The sequence below is a fragment of the Octodon degus genome, unplaced genomic scaffold (assembly GCF_000260255.1).
Source record: "Octodon degus isolate 3935 unplaced genomic scaffold, OctDeg1.0 scaffold00055, whole genome shotgun sequence".
In the NCBI taxonomy this organism is placed as follows: Eukaryota; Metazoa; Chordata; class Mammalia; order Rodentia; family Octodontidae; genus Octodon; species Octodon degus.
The window spans coordinates 175,944-194,344 of NW_004524631.1; the positions used below are offsets into that span (position 1 = coordinate 175,944).

General features: G+C 35.7%; 1 protein-coding gene across 1 annotated transcript in view; it reads right to left on the reverse strand.

Annotated features, from left to right (window-relative positions):
* The window catches only part of LOC111817326 (inactive N-acetylated-alpha-linked acidic dipeptidase-like protein 2), a 220,283-nt gene that overhangs the window by 44,845 nt on the left and 157,037 nt on the right, over positions 1-18,401 (reverse strand). Inside the window, exon 3 of the mRNA XM_023717798.1 lies at positions 2,732-2,825. Coding sequence (XP_023573566.1) covers positions 2,732-2,825 — 94 coding nt within the window. The remainder of the gene's footprint in view (positions 1-2,731; positions 2,826-18,401) is intronic.

Here is an 18,401-nt window from a genome sequence, read left to right on the forward strand (position 1 = left end):
CTCTGGTTGTATCTTTTCTCCTAATTTCTAAATCTAGGGGTACTCCAGAAATATCAGACCTTCTTCACCTACATTCAATTCCTAACAGTCTCATGCAAGGAAGTTCCCAGATTCATAATCCCAAGTCAGATCTTTCCTCTGCACTCTGGAAACAACTGCCATGTTCTATTGTAACACTTACTGAGAATGCAAATTTGATCCAAAGAGATTAGAATTAGAAACCAGTTTGAGCAAAATGGTAACTTCAAATTGGATCTTACTTTTTTATGCTAAATTTGTTTCACGATAGTAATCTCTGTGTGGATGGATATCTTTTAGGAGCTGATATTTTAATTGTGTTTTATTTATGTATTTAGTTGGTGCTTTGAGTATTTTGTTCATTTCAACTTTTGAAATAAATTCAGGAGGTCCTGTGAAGTCTACAGTGATTGCATGCAAATTTTTGTATATATTTAACTTCTAGGGGAAAAAGGTCATTGTTCACATATTGAAAGGGACCTTAAAAACAGCTTAATAATATATTCTAATAATGAATAATAGGTAATCTTTTGAGCTGCACTAGCAAGCTACATAACTTGAAATGCTTATATAACAATCACCATGCTGAAATATATCTAGTTATGAAGAAAAAAAATCAGTTTTTTAAAAATAATATAATTTAGCCTTTAAATATTGCTGTCTGGGCATGATGGTGTGCTCCTGTGATCCTTATACTTGGGAGGTTGAGGTAGGAGGATCACGTTGAGTTCAAGGGCAATCTGGGATACATAGTGAGTCCAAGGCCAGCCTGAACTGCATAGCATGACCCTGTCTCAATAATAATAATAACAATAACAATAATAACAGTAATAATGTTTTTGTTCTGTTGGCTTTTCTTCTATTTTAATCTCTTAAAATATAACTCTATGTCTTTATTACAAAGATATTACATATTTATTGTAAAGAGAAATTGAACTCCAAATGACACCTAATCATTTATAAGCTCATTTTATGTTACTATTTTATAGTACACTCTTTGAGGGTTCCTTCATGTATGACAGCTATTCCTTTATAGAAAAACATTTACATAATATAAAAAATCCTCCTTTAGTTCTCTGCAAGTTTCAAGTATCATATAAAATATCAATTTAATTTCTAATATATGAAAAAGAGCTGAGAAAGAAGAAAAACAATTTACAATATAAATAAAATATTCACAAGATTGTTATTTATACACATCTAATTTTTTTTTTTACTTGCTTTGCTCTTAGTTTTCATAATGTCATACTCTTGGTTACTTACTTTCTAAATCTGGAATATTCTTCAGATCGCTAATCTGAAGTAGGGACAGACTGCTCCAGATAGCTATACTAAGAAGAGTAAATTGAAAGCAGGGGAGCTATAATATAGGGAGACTGACTTACAACACCATGAGGACATTTTACCTGGGAAAAAACACCACTTGCTTTGGTCATATTTTCATCACTGAAGTAAACTATTTGACACTTAGAACTTAAAGCAAGGGTGGATTCTCTTGGTTCACAATTTCATACGGTTCAGTCCATAGCTTCAAGGTAAGCATGACTTGGCAAGAGGCTGGTGATCTTAACACATAGCAGCCAGGAAAGAGATGGAGAAGGCCAGAGGGAAAGACATGCTCACTGCAATCGGGCCTTAGCTCCTGATAATCATTCATCATACATTCACGAGTAGATTAATCCACTAATGAGCATAACGACCCTGTGAGTGAATCTTCTTTCAAAATGTCACCTTAGAACATATGAAAGTTAGGGGGAAATTTTAGCTCTATATGATGGTAACAGCTTAGTCATTCCCTAAATCATGGCTTTATAATCATAGTAATGAGGCTGAGGAAACACTGGAAGAAAAATATAATTTTAGAAGAATTTTCTGATTAAGAAGCAACATAAGAAGTTAAATTAAAAAATTGAATTTCCAGTTACTAACAATATTTGGCTCTTTTGAATGATCTGTTTTCAAAGGGCTACGCCTTGAGCACTATCGTTAAAATATTGGCTTCTCTATTGTGAAGTTCTATACAAACGAGTCTTTAAGATCAGATAGGAATATGTGTTAATCAAAAGGAGACTGAAGTACTAATCACAATGTTACTTTTTCTGTTTTCTTAATTAATATAGAGACCTAAATGAGAGATTTATATGCAGATAAAAAGGAAGTAAAGGCTCTTATTAGGGTAAGGTCATAACGGTACAAAAAACTATGTATTCAACATGAGGGGACTAAAACAGAGCCTATGAAAGTAAGTGCCTGGTTGCCTCCTTGTCAACTTTGACCTAAGCTAATATTTTAATCAAATAGAATGAGGCCTAGACCTCATATAGACAACTCCCCCCACCAAAAGCTTCTGTCTCAGTCTTGTGTGACTGCCTGATTTTAGATAAGATGTTGAAAAGACAACTGAATCCCTGAACTCTTTTCTTTCATATGGAACTCATAAGTAGTAACAGAAATGTAGAATTAGAAATTCATTTGATAAAGGAAGGCTGATGAACCATGCTTGAAATTCAGACAATTTTCCCTCTATGCACATATAAGTACATTGCATTCTTGTTGAGCTAAATTCTTCTAGATGCTTCCTATGACCACGGAGAGAAAAGGAGGAACAGCATTGCCATAACTAGTAGGACAAGATGGTTCCATCCATACCTTGCTGAAAATTAGTTGAACAATTCTCATTTGCTAAAATTACTATAATTTAAAGAAAAATTACCTTTAAGGCTGTTTTGAACTTCTAAAGCTATATCGAGAGCATTAAAGGGCAGAACTGGTTCGTTGGCAATTTGCAAAATCACTTCTCCTGAGAGCTGAAAGAAAAAAGCAAAAAAAATTACTAGCATCTGGTAATAAAGAGTCCTTGCTTGCTTTTTAGTGTTTCATATACCTTTTCCAACCACAGTAGTAAAAACATGGAGGAAGAAGGCTAATTTCATAAAAGGTTTTTTTTGCTATTAAACCTCTTGTTATTTTATTTTTCTATAAAGAAAAAAAGGTTCCATTATTTTTTCATGTCACAGAACAGTACAAAGAAATGTAAATTTTTTAGCTAGAATAGTAAGAAATATCTTTCATTACTGAATGAGTTTAGTAGAATTCAGATCAATTCATGATACGTGACACGGCACTTCATAACATGATCAAACAAGTGTGAGGAACACCAAAAATTGATGTCTGGTAATTGGATGAAGTAACATTTTAGACAAAATTAATGACTAATTTATGTCATTTAAAATATTATTTAACCTAAATATTAATGATTTAGGTACTAAAATACTTTCCTATTCATTTTTCAAAAACTTATCAAAATTAGTAGCAATATGTCTTTGGAATCCCTATTTAAATTAAATTCTACAAAATCTTAAAACAGCATCCCCAAAGCCCACATTTACAATATTCATTCATGCAAACCCCCACTATCCCTCTCAAAAACTACTTGAAAATCAATGTATGTCTTCATCTGAACTAGTGTCTGCTTAATTGATGCAACAAATCATACGCACTCATACGCATTGCAGAGGATCTCAAGTCTGGCAGCCAATCAACTATCCCTCTCTCATAGACATATTTAATATTTACCTGATCTTAGCAAATACGCCCATGTCTCTTATAGCCTGTATCTAGCACACAGGGAAATGTGGCTGTGTTGATATTATTCATGTAATATAAAATGTGATTAGTGAATGAAAGCATTACCCAAGCAACTACACAAGGAAATCAGGGAGCTAACTTGAGACAGTACAGACGTGTAAAAACATAACATTCAAGGAAAACATGATTTTTAAATATTCAAATGCATGTATACAGAAGAAACAAATTCCATTTAATATTGAAATTGTGTTTCCCAACTGTTTGCCCTATTCCTATAAGGAAAAAAGCACAGTTCAACTTGCTCTTCTTTCACGTGCTTGGGATTTCTTTTTTTTTTCCACAAAGAACAAAAAGAATGACCCTGATGCCATTTTATTCCTTTGGAATATTTTCCTTGGAAATGTAGCAACAAATTCTTCCCCAGTGCTGCCAGTCTCTTTGCAGTTTTATTCCCGATTTAGTGGGCATAAATATCCTGAGAAAATGCCTGCTCTGACCATGCTGTGTTTCAGAAAAAGGGGATCATCTGCCGTAACTTGATATAGATCCTCTTTCTGCTGAACCACACTGTCCAAATCATGCAAGGAATACTGATATTTGGACATAAGTTATTTGTAAAAAGGAAATTTTAAAGAAGATTAAGAAGCGTATGGTTCCTTTTCTTCCAATTTGCGCTGGATAATGGAAACTGCCGAACAGACATGTTTTGTTGACACTTTTGGAATCTGGAAGCCACACATTACAAAAGATTAAAATGAAAGCAGGGGAGGGAGGGCAAAGGGACTTTTTGTACTGCTGGAGAAGGTTGTTTTGTTCTTCCTTTTCATCCCTTTTTAAGAGTCATTTGGCAGCTTCAGCATCTGGAATATAAGCCAATCACCTTGCTATTTCCTTCAAAAAGAACCTCGCATAAAGAGTTGTACTTTCAAGGCACCTGGCTCATGAGGGGATGCTCTGCCTAAATTGGCTATATTTGTAGCTTTATAAACAAGAAGGAAATCGGTGTTCCCCTAGCTATTTTATGAACAAAGATGAGCCCCACTGCATGACTTACCTAATCTGGAACAGTTTTCCTCAGGCATTCTAGAGTGACCATTCCTTACTTTACAATGTAGCCTTATTCTTTTCAAAGTGCATTACATTAACATAACAAATTTCATTATACTGACCATTATGGTGTCTGCCATGGAGCAATTAATAAACTATGGTTAAAGCATGAAGAATGAACTTCTCTAAGTATTAAAATATTAGTAAAACTAAATTAGCAAAAATCAAAATTTATTGAATCCCTTTCAGTTATGAGATGCTATTCAGAAAATTTTAAACATCATTCCCTTTTAATCCCACCATATGCCACCACGCCCAGTCTTGTAACAATTCTTAATTAAACATTCACCATGTTTTTATCAGACTGAATATTCCTAAATAATGGAAGTCAGTTGGTTTTTCAGTTCAACAAGTCAGACATTATGCCCCTAATGAAACTGAGGCTCACAAAGATTGGTTAATTTGCTTGAGACACATGGCTGAGCCTTACTGACTCCAAGTTCTGCACTTTCTGTGGTTGTTGTAATGTGAAGTTCACAAGGGGTGATCAAAGTGTGAGGTAAACATGTAAATTTTAAAATATGGTAAGAATGGAAGACACACCACCATTAATCCTCCTCCTTGCTTTAAATACAGGACATCATTCCTGTCCATTTTCTGAACAGTTCTGGAGGTTGTTTTCCTGGGTGTCTTTCATAAGTGAGATTTTTAAAAAAGCACAATTTAACAGAAAGACAGACTTATGAAAACATTACAGTGTGCTTTCATCCATCTAACTCGCAGGATCCAGCACCATGGAACTTCTGGTTCCTTCTGAAAGTCAAAATGACCATGAAAGGGAAGACTTTGAATCAGTTCAGGATAGCAAGGCAGCTACAGCAGCACAATTTAAGACAAAGAGGACTTCCAGAACTACTTCAGAAAATGGCAGAAATTGAGATAAATAGGTTGGAAACAGGGGGATTATTTTGATTAATGAGGAGAATGGCAGTGTGATTTTTATTGCAATCGTTTTTATATTTTATTTTATTTCATTTTTTGTATTTAGTTCAGGGTCTCACTATGTAGATTGGACTTGTAGTGATCCTCCTGTTTACAGCCTCCCAAGCACTGGGATTATAGGCACATGCCACCACACCCAGTCTTGTAATAGTTTTTAATTAAACATTCACCATATTTTTTTCATGCGCCATATTTTTATCAGACTATTCCTGAATAATGGAAGTCAGTGGGTTTTTATGAAGAACTAAAGCTAGACTTCAAATCCTTTATTCTTTATCCTACATTACAGTATTTTCAGATTTTAAAAATCTATGTTCCTTGAAATACTTACCAGTAACTGTAGCAGCTAATCTCAGTGTCTAAACGGTTATGATGTTTACTTAGATACTCATATAGCAATGTTGGAAATTTTCTTCTAATACTTATGTGGAAAACTAGATCCCCATTTTATATGCTGATGGTGTTTGGAGAAGACGCCTTTGCCAAGTAATTAGGATTAGATTAGACCACAGACTGCTGTGAAGGAATTAGTAATATAAATAGAAGAAAAGACTCAAGCCTGCTTGCTCTTGGGCTGTCCCTTACCAGGCAGCAACCTTTCCTGTGCTGTGACTCAGCAGGAAGGCCTTTACCATGAGCTGTATTCACATGGTACTTTTACTCTTTAAGACCATGAGTTGATTAAGCTTCTATTGTCATAAACTATTCAGCCTAAACTAGTTGTTACAACACCATAAGATGGTCAAAGATAGAGCATCACACGATATTAGCAGAATCTCATGCATCATCTGTGTAATTCCATTACAAACCTACAAGGTGCTTCAGGATCCTTGCATGTGGGAGGCACAATAACTCCAGGCCTCCAATACTATTGCAAGTGAGTCTTTCCTAAATCCTGTGAAACTGCCACATCATGACTCTGTGCTACGTATCCCTTAATGGTCACCTGAGTGCCTCTGACCTATAAAATTCTCTTGGCTGCATCAACGTCATTAGTGACGCTAACTTCCTCTTCCCCTACCTCTGCTGAGCTAAGCTCCTAATTCTTCTTACCCCACCTATTTCCCATAAGTCTCCTGCTATGCCCCAGAGGTGGGACTTCCTGTCATAGCCCGGTTGCCTAGTTACTCATGCCTTTTACCCACCGACGTCATTTCCCTATGCCTCCACTATATATACCCAGAGTTTCCTTTGAATAAACAAGACTTGATCAGAATCCTGTCTTGTCTCTATTTCTCACGTCTCCTGTCCTTTGTCCCCCTCCCTAATTCCCCGCTCCTCTCCCAGGTGACCTTCGTTGACTGACCCACTGGCTCGAGACACTTGTATCCTCTTTTCTCCACTCCTAAAAGACAGTCTTACCCATGTCGAGAAGATAAGCACAATATAAAGATTATTTTTCACCCAATTCACAATAACTAAGCTATAAGCACAGCCTAGTTTCCTGGCAGCAGATGAATGTATAAAGAAAATGTGTATATACACAATTGAGTATTATTCAGGCTCAAACAAAAATGAAGTCATGCAACTTGCAGTAAAATAGATGGAACTGAAGTTTATCATGTTAAGTCAAATAAGCCAGGCTCGCTCAAGGACTGCAGATTCCCTTGCTACGTGGAGTCCAGATGAGGAAATATAGATGAGGCCACAGAAGCAGAAGGGAAAGCACTAAAGAGGATGAAGACAATCGGGGAGAATGACAGAGAGGGCAAGGAGTGGTGTGCAGCGGGAAGGATCAAGAGCATGGAAGAATTTGCCAAAATGAAATCCTTTGTCCTTCTCTGTTGTGAAATCCTTTATTCTGTATAAATAATATGCACTAGTAAAAAATCTGATTAAAAATATAAATTGAAACTATACATAGAATATGCAAAATGCTTTTGTCTCTCACTAAATAACAGAAATGTCCCTAGAGTTAGTGATTCCATTAATATTACACAACACTGGATTATAGAAAGACAAAAACTATATAGTCATCTTCTAGGTTTTCCAGTCAACAAAGTCAAACTATAGTTACCCTATATAAAACATTTCTTCCTTCATTTTTTTAAAATGTACCAGGGATTGAACTCAGGACCCTGTACTTGCCAGGCAAGTCTTATTCTACTGAGTTATCTTCCCAGCCCAACATTTTTTCCTTCACTGTGAAATAATTTGATCTTGCTTAAGGATTTAACAGTAAAGAATCTTAATATAATTTTGCTTATAAATAATATATATATTAGATATATAATAGATGTATATTAGATATATACAACTGTTCATATATATACTTGTACATATATTCATTTATATTCTTTTTTAAAGTTAATAAATAATAATAATCTTTCTCCTTGTAGTCTTATAAGGTGGTGTTTATATCCTCTGACTTTGTCAAAAACTAAAAATCATCCTATATACCTGAGGTCAATCTGAAAAGAAAAAAGAAGATATTTCTTAAACTGTGAATACAGGTAAAGAATAGCTCTAGAGAATATCGTGACATTTTTTTACCCTTAGTTATAGCAGCCCGTTGTTTTGTGTGGTGACTGAAGTCCTAGTAATTGTTTTGAATGGGCTTATTAATTAATGTTCAGACAAGTAGTTGGACATAGATTGGTTCACTAACCTACACCAATGCCATGGCTCTAAAGTATAATTCCTCTTTAGCTTCAGGCAGACCAACTCGGTGTTTGTAGTTTGTTCTATTTTTATAAATCCAGATTAAAATAGCCAGACTTCATATCTCTTACATAAGCTATAAGTTAAACTATCATTGTGGGATATCTTTTATGTCTTCAGTGAAATTTAATACGCAGTAGAGACTGACTACAGAAGCTGATGCCATGAGATAGTCATAATACCTGATTTTATAGGTTAGGCTGAGAAAGATGTTGAAAGACTGGATCACTACGGCATGGTGTGATATATTATGACTAAGAGTAGATAAATCATGAGCCACCCTGTGAGTCCCCACTGAGTCCTTTTGTGTGATCATTTCTTGCTATAGATAAACCAGGAAACCAAACTTTAGCAAAAGACCCAAGTCATACTATTTTTACACAAGTAGAAATAGAATTTAATAGCACAGTGTTACCACATTAGCCAGTTTTTGCTACTGGGACTAAAAACCTGAAACACACAGATCAGTGGATGAAAGATTTATTTTTCATCAAGGTTCCAGAGGATCTGGTCCATGGGTGGCTGGCTCCAATGCAGGAACATAATGGGAGAGGGGTGTGGAAAGCCAGAGATGTTCAGTTCTTGCCAGATGGACCACAGAGGAGGCCAAAGCACAAAGACCAGAGAGCACAGCGTCATTCCTCCATGACCAACCCAGGTGCAGATGTGCCCAGAATATGCTTGGCAGCTCACAAACCAATGAAGCTGACAAGCAAGTGTAACTGTTGTAATGTCAATAATTGTCTCTAGAACACACCTTATTTTCTTCTTCATTAATTATTCATGTAATTAAATCATGAAGCCATACCTCGGGCTCCGGAAGGTGAGGTGCAACACGGGAAAGGCATTAAACCTAGGAGAACTGAATGAATGACATTCTTGGGAGCAGAAAGAAGCACTGACTGTTTAGAGACATGTAAAATCCGTGTAACTCAAAAAGAACTCTTGGTTAGTGGAAAATAAATTTGAATGTGTTGTGTGGGGCAAGGAGTGAGAAAAATTAAAATTCAACTAGTGCATATCATCATGATTCAGTAATCTGAAGGGATCCTTTGCCCTCCTTAGAGCAGGATCATAATCTGGTAAATTATGACCTGGTGAATGAAAGTCTTCATAACAAGACTTTGGGGTATGGAGGCTGGGCGTTGGCTAGTATCTTAAAGTGACCTGATTCCGACTTATTTCACTTGATAGTAGAAAATTTTCAATTTATCAGCAAATGACATATAGGTAATAAACATTAGGGAAGCAACCGAGGCTCAAGGAGATGGGGCTACTAATAAAGATGAGCAAAATAAGAAGTCACCTACCAGTCCTCATTACCTTTCCAAAACTAAGCCATCCATAAAGAGGGAGCAAAGATGTACTTCTGATATTTTCAACCCATTTTTCCAGCAAAATGAGAAACTATAGTGTTACACAAAATCTATGCATTTCTAATATGACTTAGAGCTCGGGAGATAGCTGAGTGGCATAAGTGCCTGCCTAGCAAGCGCCAGGTCCCAAGGTCAAATCCCAGTGTAGCCAACAAACAAAACAGGGGCTGGAGAGATAGCTCAGTAGAATAAGCATTTGTCTGGCAAGTGCAAGGGTCTGAGTTCAATCCCTGATTCTGCCAAAAAAACAAAGCAAAACCAAAAAGCCTTCAGATGCTAACACACCTAGAATGCAGCTTTAAGACTTCCACCGTGCGTCATAGGGATTATTCCACAAAACTCCTTGCTGATCTGAATATCTTTATCCAATTTTTTTCTCCTGTATTACAACCACACCTATGAAGTTACTATGCAACATACTCTATTTAAAAAAAAAAAAAATCCCACCTGTCCATGTAATTTCCTACTGTTCTCCTGAACCTATAAGAAGGTTGGTAACTCCCAATGCTCAATGCAAATGGCTGTGATCTGACAAGTTTTCTTTCTTTCTTTTTTTTTTGGTGGTACCAGCGATTGAACTCAAGACCTTGCACTTGGCAGGCAAGCACCTATTCCACTGAGCTATATCCCAGCCCCCTGACAGGTTTTCTTACAGAAGAATTACTTGACACTAAAACTGTCCTAGAAAAACAAGGACATATAACCCTACTCACACAGTCAAAAAAGGTAACAGTGAGGAAACATCATGAAATCCAGTAAGCGACGATTTTAGTGCCACAGCTTTAGCCTTAAGAACTGTCAGATAAGAGCTGCATGAGGAAATGGAGACTTCTGGGGTACCTGGGTAGAGTTTCTGCTCTCACCAATGAATGCCTTTGAGCTTGTTTTCACATAAATATTTTGGTGGTATATTTTTAAGATCAGACCAAAGACCTTGCTTACATTACTCACCTTCAGTAAGGCCAATATTGTGGGGTAGGTGGGGAAACTGTTATAGAGTCCCTAAGCTCTCAGGAAAGAAATGGCTCCAGACCCCATCATGTCTTTAGTAAACCTTCAAAACTATTGGTATCATTATTGTGGTGAGAGGTAGTCTTAAATGAAGTTAACTTGTAACAGAGGATTTCAAAGCTCACTTAAGAATTCTAAGCCTTTAAGATGAAAATTGATTTTAAGAAGGGTCTTGACCCAGAGAAATGTATGGAATATCTGTATCCCACAAGTTGTGGATATTATCAGGAACTTCTTGTGTCCTATCCACAGTTCCTCCCACAGGTAAGGTGTGTATGAGACAGAAGAACTATCTTAGCAAACAATGGTAAATTAAGATTCCAGCAGCGAAATATCCATGGTTTTGCATCTCTATCTTGGTAGGTGAGGGCTACCTGTTATCTTCAGTGCCCAGAGAAAATACCATTTCAGTCTTTACCATGTCACCTACAGTTGCTAATGCTGAGCAAAGATTCTGGACCACTTGGCTTGAAAAGTCCTATCTCTTTTCAATGAAGAATTGCTACCTGTGACAGGCTGTGTAAAGACTCTTCCAATCACTTGGGTTTGATGGGCAGTAGACACAGAACAAAATAAGAACAGAAATTTGATTTGATTATGAAAAAGATGAGTCCTTAATTCATCCACTAAACTGATAAAGGCATATGCATTAACACATCAGTTGCAAAGCATTAATGAAGTATACTAGCTATTTGTCAAGAAACTAATGGTTAGGAACATAGATTTACTGATTTGAATCTCTTTCCAGGTTGTTCCTGCTGATAACTATCTCAGTTCTCAGCCTAGATTTCAACCATGGAGTTTACAGTGTTGGAGTTTCCCCCATTTTAGTCACTTCCCTCTTCGCTGAGATACAACACACAACATGTGCAAGCTAAAGGTACAACACACAACATGTGCAAGCTAAAGGAAGGAAGGGTGATTTTGGTTCACAACAGTCCATGATCAGCTGGCTCCAAGACAGGGAAGCAGGGCCGAGGAGTGTGGTAGAGAGGAGCAAAGAGAGATGCCCACAGCACAGTGGTGGGGAGGCACAACATGTGAAGGGAGGGGTCCAGAAGGCATACAGACCTGTCCAGGCCACACCTAAGACACTCATGTCCTCAGATCAGACTCTACCTCCCTACACCACATTGTGCTATGAACTCTTCAGCAGTGAGTGTCAGACCCCCAAGACCCATCACCTCCTTCCTCCAGCTGTGAGTGCAGGAGGCTCTTGGCAGGCCTCTCAGGGTGAACCCTAATACCCCTAAAACAGAGCTTGAGATCAAGTCTGAGTAAAGATAAGCAGTTCTTTGAGAGGGGAGGGTAGTGGTATGAGAGAGAAGAAAGGAGAGACAGAACAAAGGAAGGTATTTTGTTAAGTTATCTACTATTGTGGATGACTGGAAACTCCAGAGTCAGTGAAAAACAAATGCCTCTGAATTTCTCCATCCTCAGGGTAAGGAAGCAAGGTATTGATTCAATAACTCTGGACAAGCAATGGATTAATGTTACTCCATGGAGATGTTAATTTTTAATCTTTCTGGGCTATCTTGTACAATGGCAACCTTCCATGGTTGAAGAAAGTCTCAGGTTATGGATGAAGTTTTGTATCTGGAAATCTCTTACTACACAATACAATGTTTATTTTTCTATTTCCAGACTGCAGGTAAAATTCAATTTTTTGTTTCATTTTTTAAATATCTTGCCTCTTTCATTGACTGCCATTGTCTATTTGTTATTAAATAGTAGCAGATTATATATAATTTGGAAATCAATCAATTTAATGAATTGGCATGTTGAACAAATTTTTAGGGGCTGGAGAGATTGCTCAGCAATCTAAGTACCTGCCTGGCAAGCATGAGGACCCATGATCAATCCCCGGTACTGCATGCCTTACTTCTGTGCTGGCCACAGAAACTGGGAATGGTGCTGCATGTCTGTAACCCCAGTGCTGGGGAGGCTGAGACAGGAGGATCACTACCAGTCCAAGTTATGTGCTGAGACCCTGTACCAAATAAATAAATAATCTATTGATTTTTTAAAGTGCTATCGTCATACAATTTTGGAACATATGTGCATCCTATGCCAGTCAAATTATGCCTAGAGAAGGATGCCAGATAGTAATTTCTTTGTGTACTTAGAAAGAAACTTTAAGACACTAATTTCTCTTTCATATTATTTCTGGCAGTATTTTGTCTAGGCTGACAGACAAACTAAAAATTAAGTATCTTTTTGCATGTGCAAAACATTATTCTAAATTCCTCACATGAATTAATTCATTTAATCCTTACAATACCTTTATTCTATTTTGCAGGTAAAAATAAATAAATACATAAAGGCATTGCTCAGCTAATTAAACACAAATGGCTACTTAGCTAGTACATGTAAACTTGAGAAATCAGCCCAAGTATTCTGGCCTCAGAATCTGGACTCATAATTATAACAGCAATAGGCATCTTTTTTTTTATTTGCCAGTTTATTTCCCAATATCAACAATTTAGGAATACCAGTGAGCACTGAGACAGAATTTACCAAACCTGAACATACAGATCATGATTCAGAAATACAGTGAATGTTTAACTTAAAACAAAAAACTTATTGCAGCAGAAGATACATTGCCCTTAATCCCTTAAAATACACCCCTTCCCTTCAAATATCCTTATTCCCTCTTTCATGCTACTTTCTGAAGCCATCTGGAATTTTGCCGTCATGGTTTTCCTTGTACTCTCATGGTCAGCTCAGTGTTAGGAATTTATTCAAAATAGTCACCTCTCATATTCATAACTTCAGGGAAGGGCCAAGAGTCACATGGTGACATAGGTAGTGAGCAAGGTGCATGGGGACACACTGACATGTTTATGAGCCTACCTTATATTTCCATGCCAATCTTCAGTGACATTCAGTGCGCTTCTGGTGCCCTGTCATTAAGACACTCAAGAAAGAGGGCATCCAGAACTGCTTAGGAAGTGGCAAAAGCAATGAGACAAGTGTGTTAGAAATGGGAGGGCATATTTAGAAAGGGATTAATTGCAATATGCTATTTAGTATTAAAAAATTTCTGAAAATTTAAATATTAACCATACATTTTGGTCACCCATACTACGATTTTAAGGAATAACCAGGGACCAATACCCATTATAGTTATAAAAAATAAAGACCCAGTCAAAACAATCCATCAGGATTGTAACTTTTCATATTTGCCAATGTTAATTTATATGTCTGCAAACTGTGTTACACTATATTCAGAAAAAACGGTTAACGTTTTAGTGAACTAAAAGAATTCTCTAAGATTCTCAAAGTGAATAAAGACTTTCTTCTCATTTTACTACTAAATAGCAATAATTATTTACTACTAAATAAATAACAATGACTATATCAGTATCAAGTACAGCTGCAAAGGTAATAAAAGAGGAGGGCAGTTTGTAGGCATAGTGATTGACATTTATCTATGTTAGTAGATAGCATTACTCCTACTTTCAGTTGTTTGAAAAGGGAGCAAAAATTTCTAAAACCTACTATGAGCATTCACTAAATGGCTATCATCTATATTATATTTATATTACATGAAAGCATTTCTACTCTTACTTAAATATTTATCAGGCACCAGCTCTAAGGCATGGACTATGGTAAGTATTCAAAAGAAGCCTATTGCTAGAGAAGAGATAGATAGTGACTGTCATTATAAAATAATTAAATGGTATAGGGTACTGTGAAAAGGTAGACTGGAGTCTTAACTTATCTCAGGACTTTTCACCCCAACATCAGCACAAGCAGATATCAAGCTTTCTGTAGTTGTATCACAAAAGATGTGGTGTGGTGAACATTTTAGATGTTGCTCATTCTTAAAAGTGTCATCATACATTTATTAAGACTTATACTTGATAAATTATCTAAACCAATTAATCACAGACAGGAAGATTAGAAAGTAGATTTAATAATTCTAAAGCAACATAGATCACGTGCACATAATAATGCAAGACAAAAGGCTGGTGATTTTTTATATAAAACTTATTTGTAGGAGTGATATTTCTAAAGCATCATATTAGGTATCTGTGCATTAAAATTAATGGTTTTGAGAATTTAATAAAACAATATTTTAATAAATGACAAAGATAGAAATTCTTCATAAGGATTCAATTATAGTCAATTATTTAGTTAAGTGATAAAAACTATTATTTTGATATAAACTATTAAAATAATTTCCTTCTCTGTTTCCAAGGGGAAAGTTACAAATAATAAATTTCTGCCATATACTTGGATATCTAGTGAAATTTTGTTTGGCTAAAATTTTTTTCATAATATTTTTCCATTTCTAAAGGAAAATATTTACAATAAAAATAATAACACTTTTTTATTATAGAAACAAAACAACAATTGAGAACAGAGTAGGATGCAGATATAAAAATGGAAAAGTATATGTTATTCTTTTAAATTTGCTGTTTCTCCACAGAGAGACTTCAAATAATGGTCAGAATATATATTATCCTTACCCTACACAATTACATTATGAGGCATTTTGTTTTCTAGCTACAGAAGTGATAAATATTGTTGCAGACTGTTTCCTACAGAGAGACCCTGGGCATTTTTAAAATACTGCAAAAAGAACAAGGACTGTAGAATCTGGATGTGTTATTATCGACCATAATTGTGAATGTATAATTTTTTTCATGTAATATTAGTTTTCATTTTGCATATAGGTTGGCTGGTAAAAAGCATCCAGAGGCCAAACATCTTTCTAATTATTATTTTTACAATTTTATGAGATGACTCTAACTAGACAACGATCAAAGTTTAGGATTTGTCTTGCAGTCTACTTTGTGTGATGCTATTATGGAGCAATTTTCTATGGTTAATATTTGTCTAAAACCTCTAGGTCTTCATTCTCTTTAGTTTGAGGTATCGTGTCTCATAATAGTTTGAAAACTTGAAATTTGCAAAAATCTACTTGCTGAAAAAAACTTCAGGCTGAGAAACATCTTGCAGCCTATTTACCCTATGTATAATTACACTTGTATTTGTATTTGTATTTACTATTTTTATAGAAAATTAGATCTCTTTTTGCTTATTTCTCCATTTAAAATAGATTAGCATGGGCTGATGAAATAGCTCAATGGACTAAGTGTCCCTTAGGCAAGCTCAGGGATCAGAGTTCGATTCCTGGCACCTCCTGCCATGCCGAGTCCAAGCTGCATAGTGAGACCTTGTACCAAGTAATTTTAAAAATTAAAATAAAATAAAATCTATTAGCTCAATATAGTTTTCTTTTTCTGTGACCTATCACTTCTACATAAAAATATACAATTAGGAGTTTTGCTAATTTTTATGATATATTTTTATTTTATAGAAGATAAGTTGACTAAAACATACTGAAGTTACTATCTGTATTCATCTCCCAACTATAAAATACAGCAAGATCCTTAAAATATACTCTACATGTAGATGCATGCATATGATTTTAACCATCCCTTGAGTTAGTTATTTATTGTGGCACTGATGACTGAACCTAGGCAAGAGCCTAATTTCCCATTGACTTGGATTTTATTTTTATTTTTTAAAGAGAGTACAAGTTAGAATTAAAACAAAAAATGACAAGTGATACAGAATTTCACTGAACAGAGTATTGATGACATTCATAGTATTTGTTGTAATACATAGTGCTGTCTTCCAACCAGGGATTTATATTACCAGTTTTATGCATGTAAAATTGGAAGAAAAAAAGAAATTTTTCTCTTTACACTGTTTATTTCTAGAGTTATATGATTTTTTTCATACTATTATATTTTGATAATCAATTTCTTATTGTTTTTAATAATTTTTCTATCAACAATTTCCACAAATAATCTACATTGTAGATTATTTTAGGATTAACATAGCTAAAATGTTGGATATGTTAATTTCTTACCTAGTAACTTATGGTTGTATATGATTATTGTGGTGAATGAATTTCATTTATTATTTCTAATATTTCATTGCATCACTTACAAATTTTAGGAGAGTACAAGTTTGTAGAACATAGTAGCCTCTCAGTCATTTTCATTTCTTTGAGATGCAAAAAGATACATATGTACATAAATGTGTGTTGCTAAGAAATAAAAATGATTGAGAGAGCACTCTGGATGGTTGTGTCCTCCTACCACTTGTATGCTGAACTTCAAGCCTCCCATGAAGTTAGGCCTTCAGGAGGCAGCTAAAAGCTGACGCGGAGCCCACAGCTGGAATGGTGCACTGCAGAAGATGCTGCAGAAGCAGTGCCTTCAGTGGTGAGCACAGAACAAGAAGCCACTAAGTGTGCATCAGGAAACAGCCCCAGCAGCCACTGAATCTGCCAAGGCCTCCAATGTGGACGTCCTAGCTCCAGAGCTAAGACATGAATTTATGTTCTTTGTAAGTCACTGAGCTTATGATGCTTTGTTTTAGTAAGCTTCGTAGACTAAGGACACTAAAGAGTCTGAAGATCAAATCATCCTAGAACATTAGGATGCTAATTGTTTATTATAACTACAATGGGAAGACAGAACTTTTAAGTGAGGTAACAGGATCTACTTTTTGTCTAACAATAAAGACCAAAGTAAACAGAAAGATCACAATTTGAGTCCTGCATTGGCAACTTGGTGAAATCTGATCTGAATTTAAAAAATGAAAAAAGCTTGGGATCTAGATCACTCATATAGTATCTAAGTTCTATCTTAAGGCAGAGAGGGAGAGGGAGAGAGAGAGGGACAGGGACAAGGACAGGAAGAAAAAGAGGGAGAGGGTGAGAGACAGAGACAGAGACAGAGAGAGGGAGACAGACAGAGACAGAGACACAGAGACAGAGACAGAAGAGAGGAGAGGAAAGAAGAGGAGAAGAAAGAGGGGAGCGGAGCGGAGCGGAGCGGAGAGGAGAGGAGAGGAGAGGAAAGAAGTAAAAATCATCATGAAAACATTCAGAAATACTTTATAAATCAGATTTAATTTGTTACTCTCAGGCATGATGGTTATTTCACCAGTCTAGGAAATGTTTTATTTTATATTTCTAACATGTACTCTCACATAGTGCAAACAATATAAATTTGTATGCCATACACTACCTAGCAGGAAACAAGTATACATTAACTTAATGAGTATTATTGGAATTACACTTCACACAATATTGTTTATATGACATCTAGAATGTTCTTTTCTTGAAAAATAGATTAGATATTATCACTTGGCGCATACTATGTAGATACCAGGAAGCCTCTTGAAGGTGCACGACAATCTTTCCAAATCTTTCATGTCTCCATGACCAATTTGTGAATATTCATAATGGAAATGCTCTGATTCCTATTCTTTGCAATTCGGCTTCATTTTGAGTTGCTTAGCTAATCTTCCATCCATATCAATAACAAGAAAGAAAGATTCATCCCTACTTCTACTCAGATTTTTATCTCTTATCACTTCCTCAGTTTTATAGAGCCATTTTTGCATATGTACATATTGACTGAAATTTTTTTTACTATTAACTATAAATTCTTGAAGGATTATAAGAACCCTTGTCTTACCTATTTATGCACCCAGTACTGATCACATTTAAGTCAATTTCTGACTGTAGTTATTAAATAATCATTTACTGAGTAAATGAACGAAGGGTTTTCAAAGCTGTTAATTTTAATATTTTCAAATATTTGAGTCTCCTCTCATAATCATTAGTTGAATAGTCTGATCTCCCAATATTTCTTAATCAGTTATCAC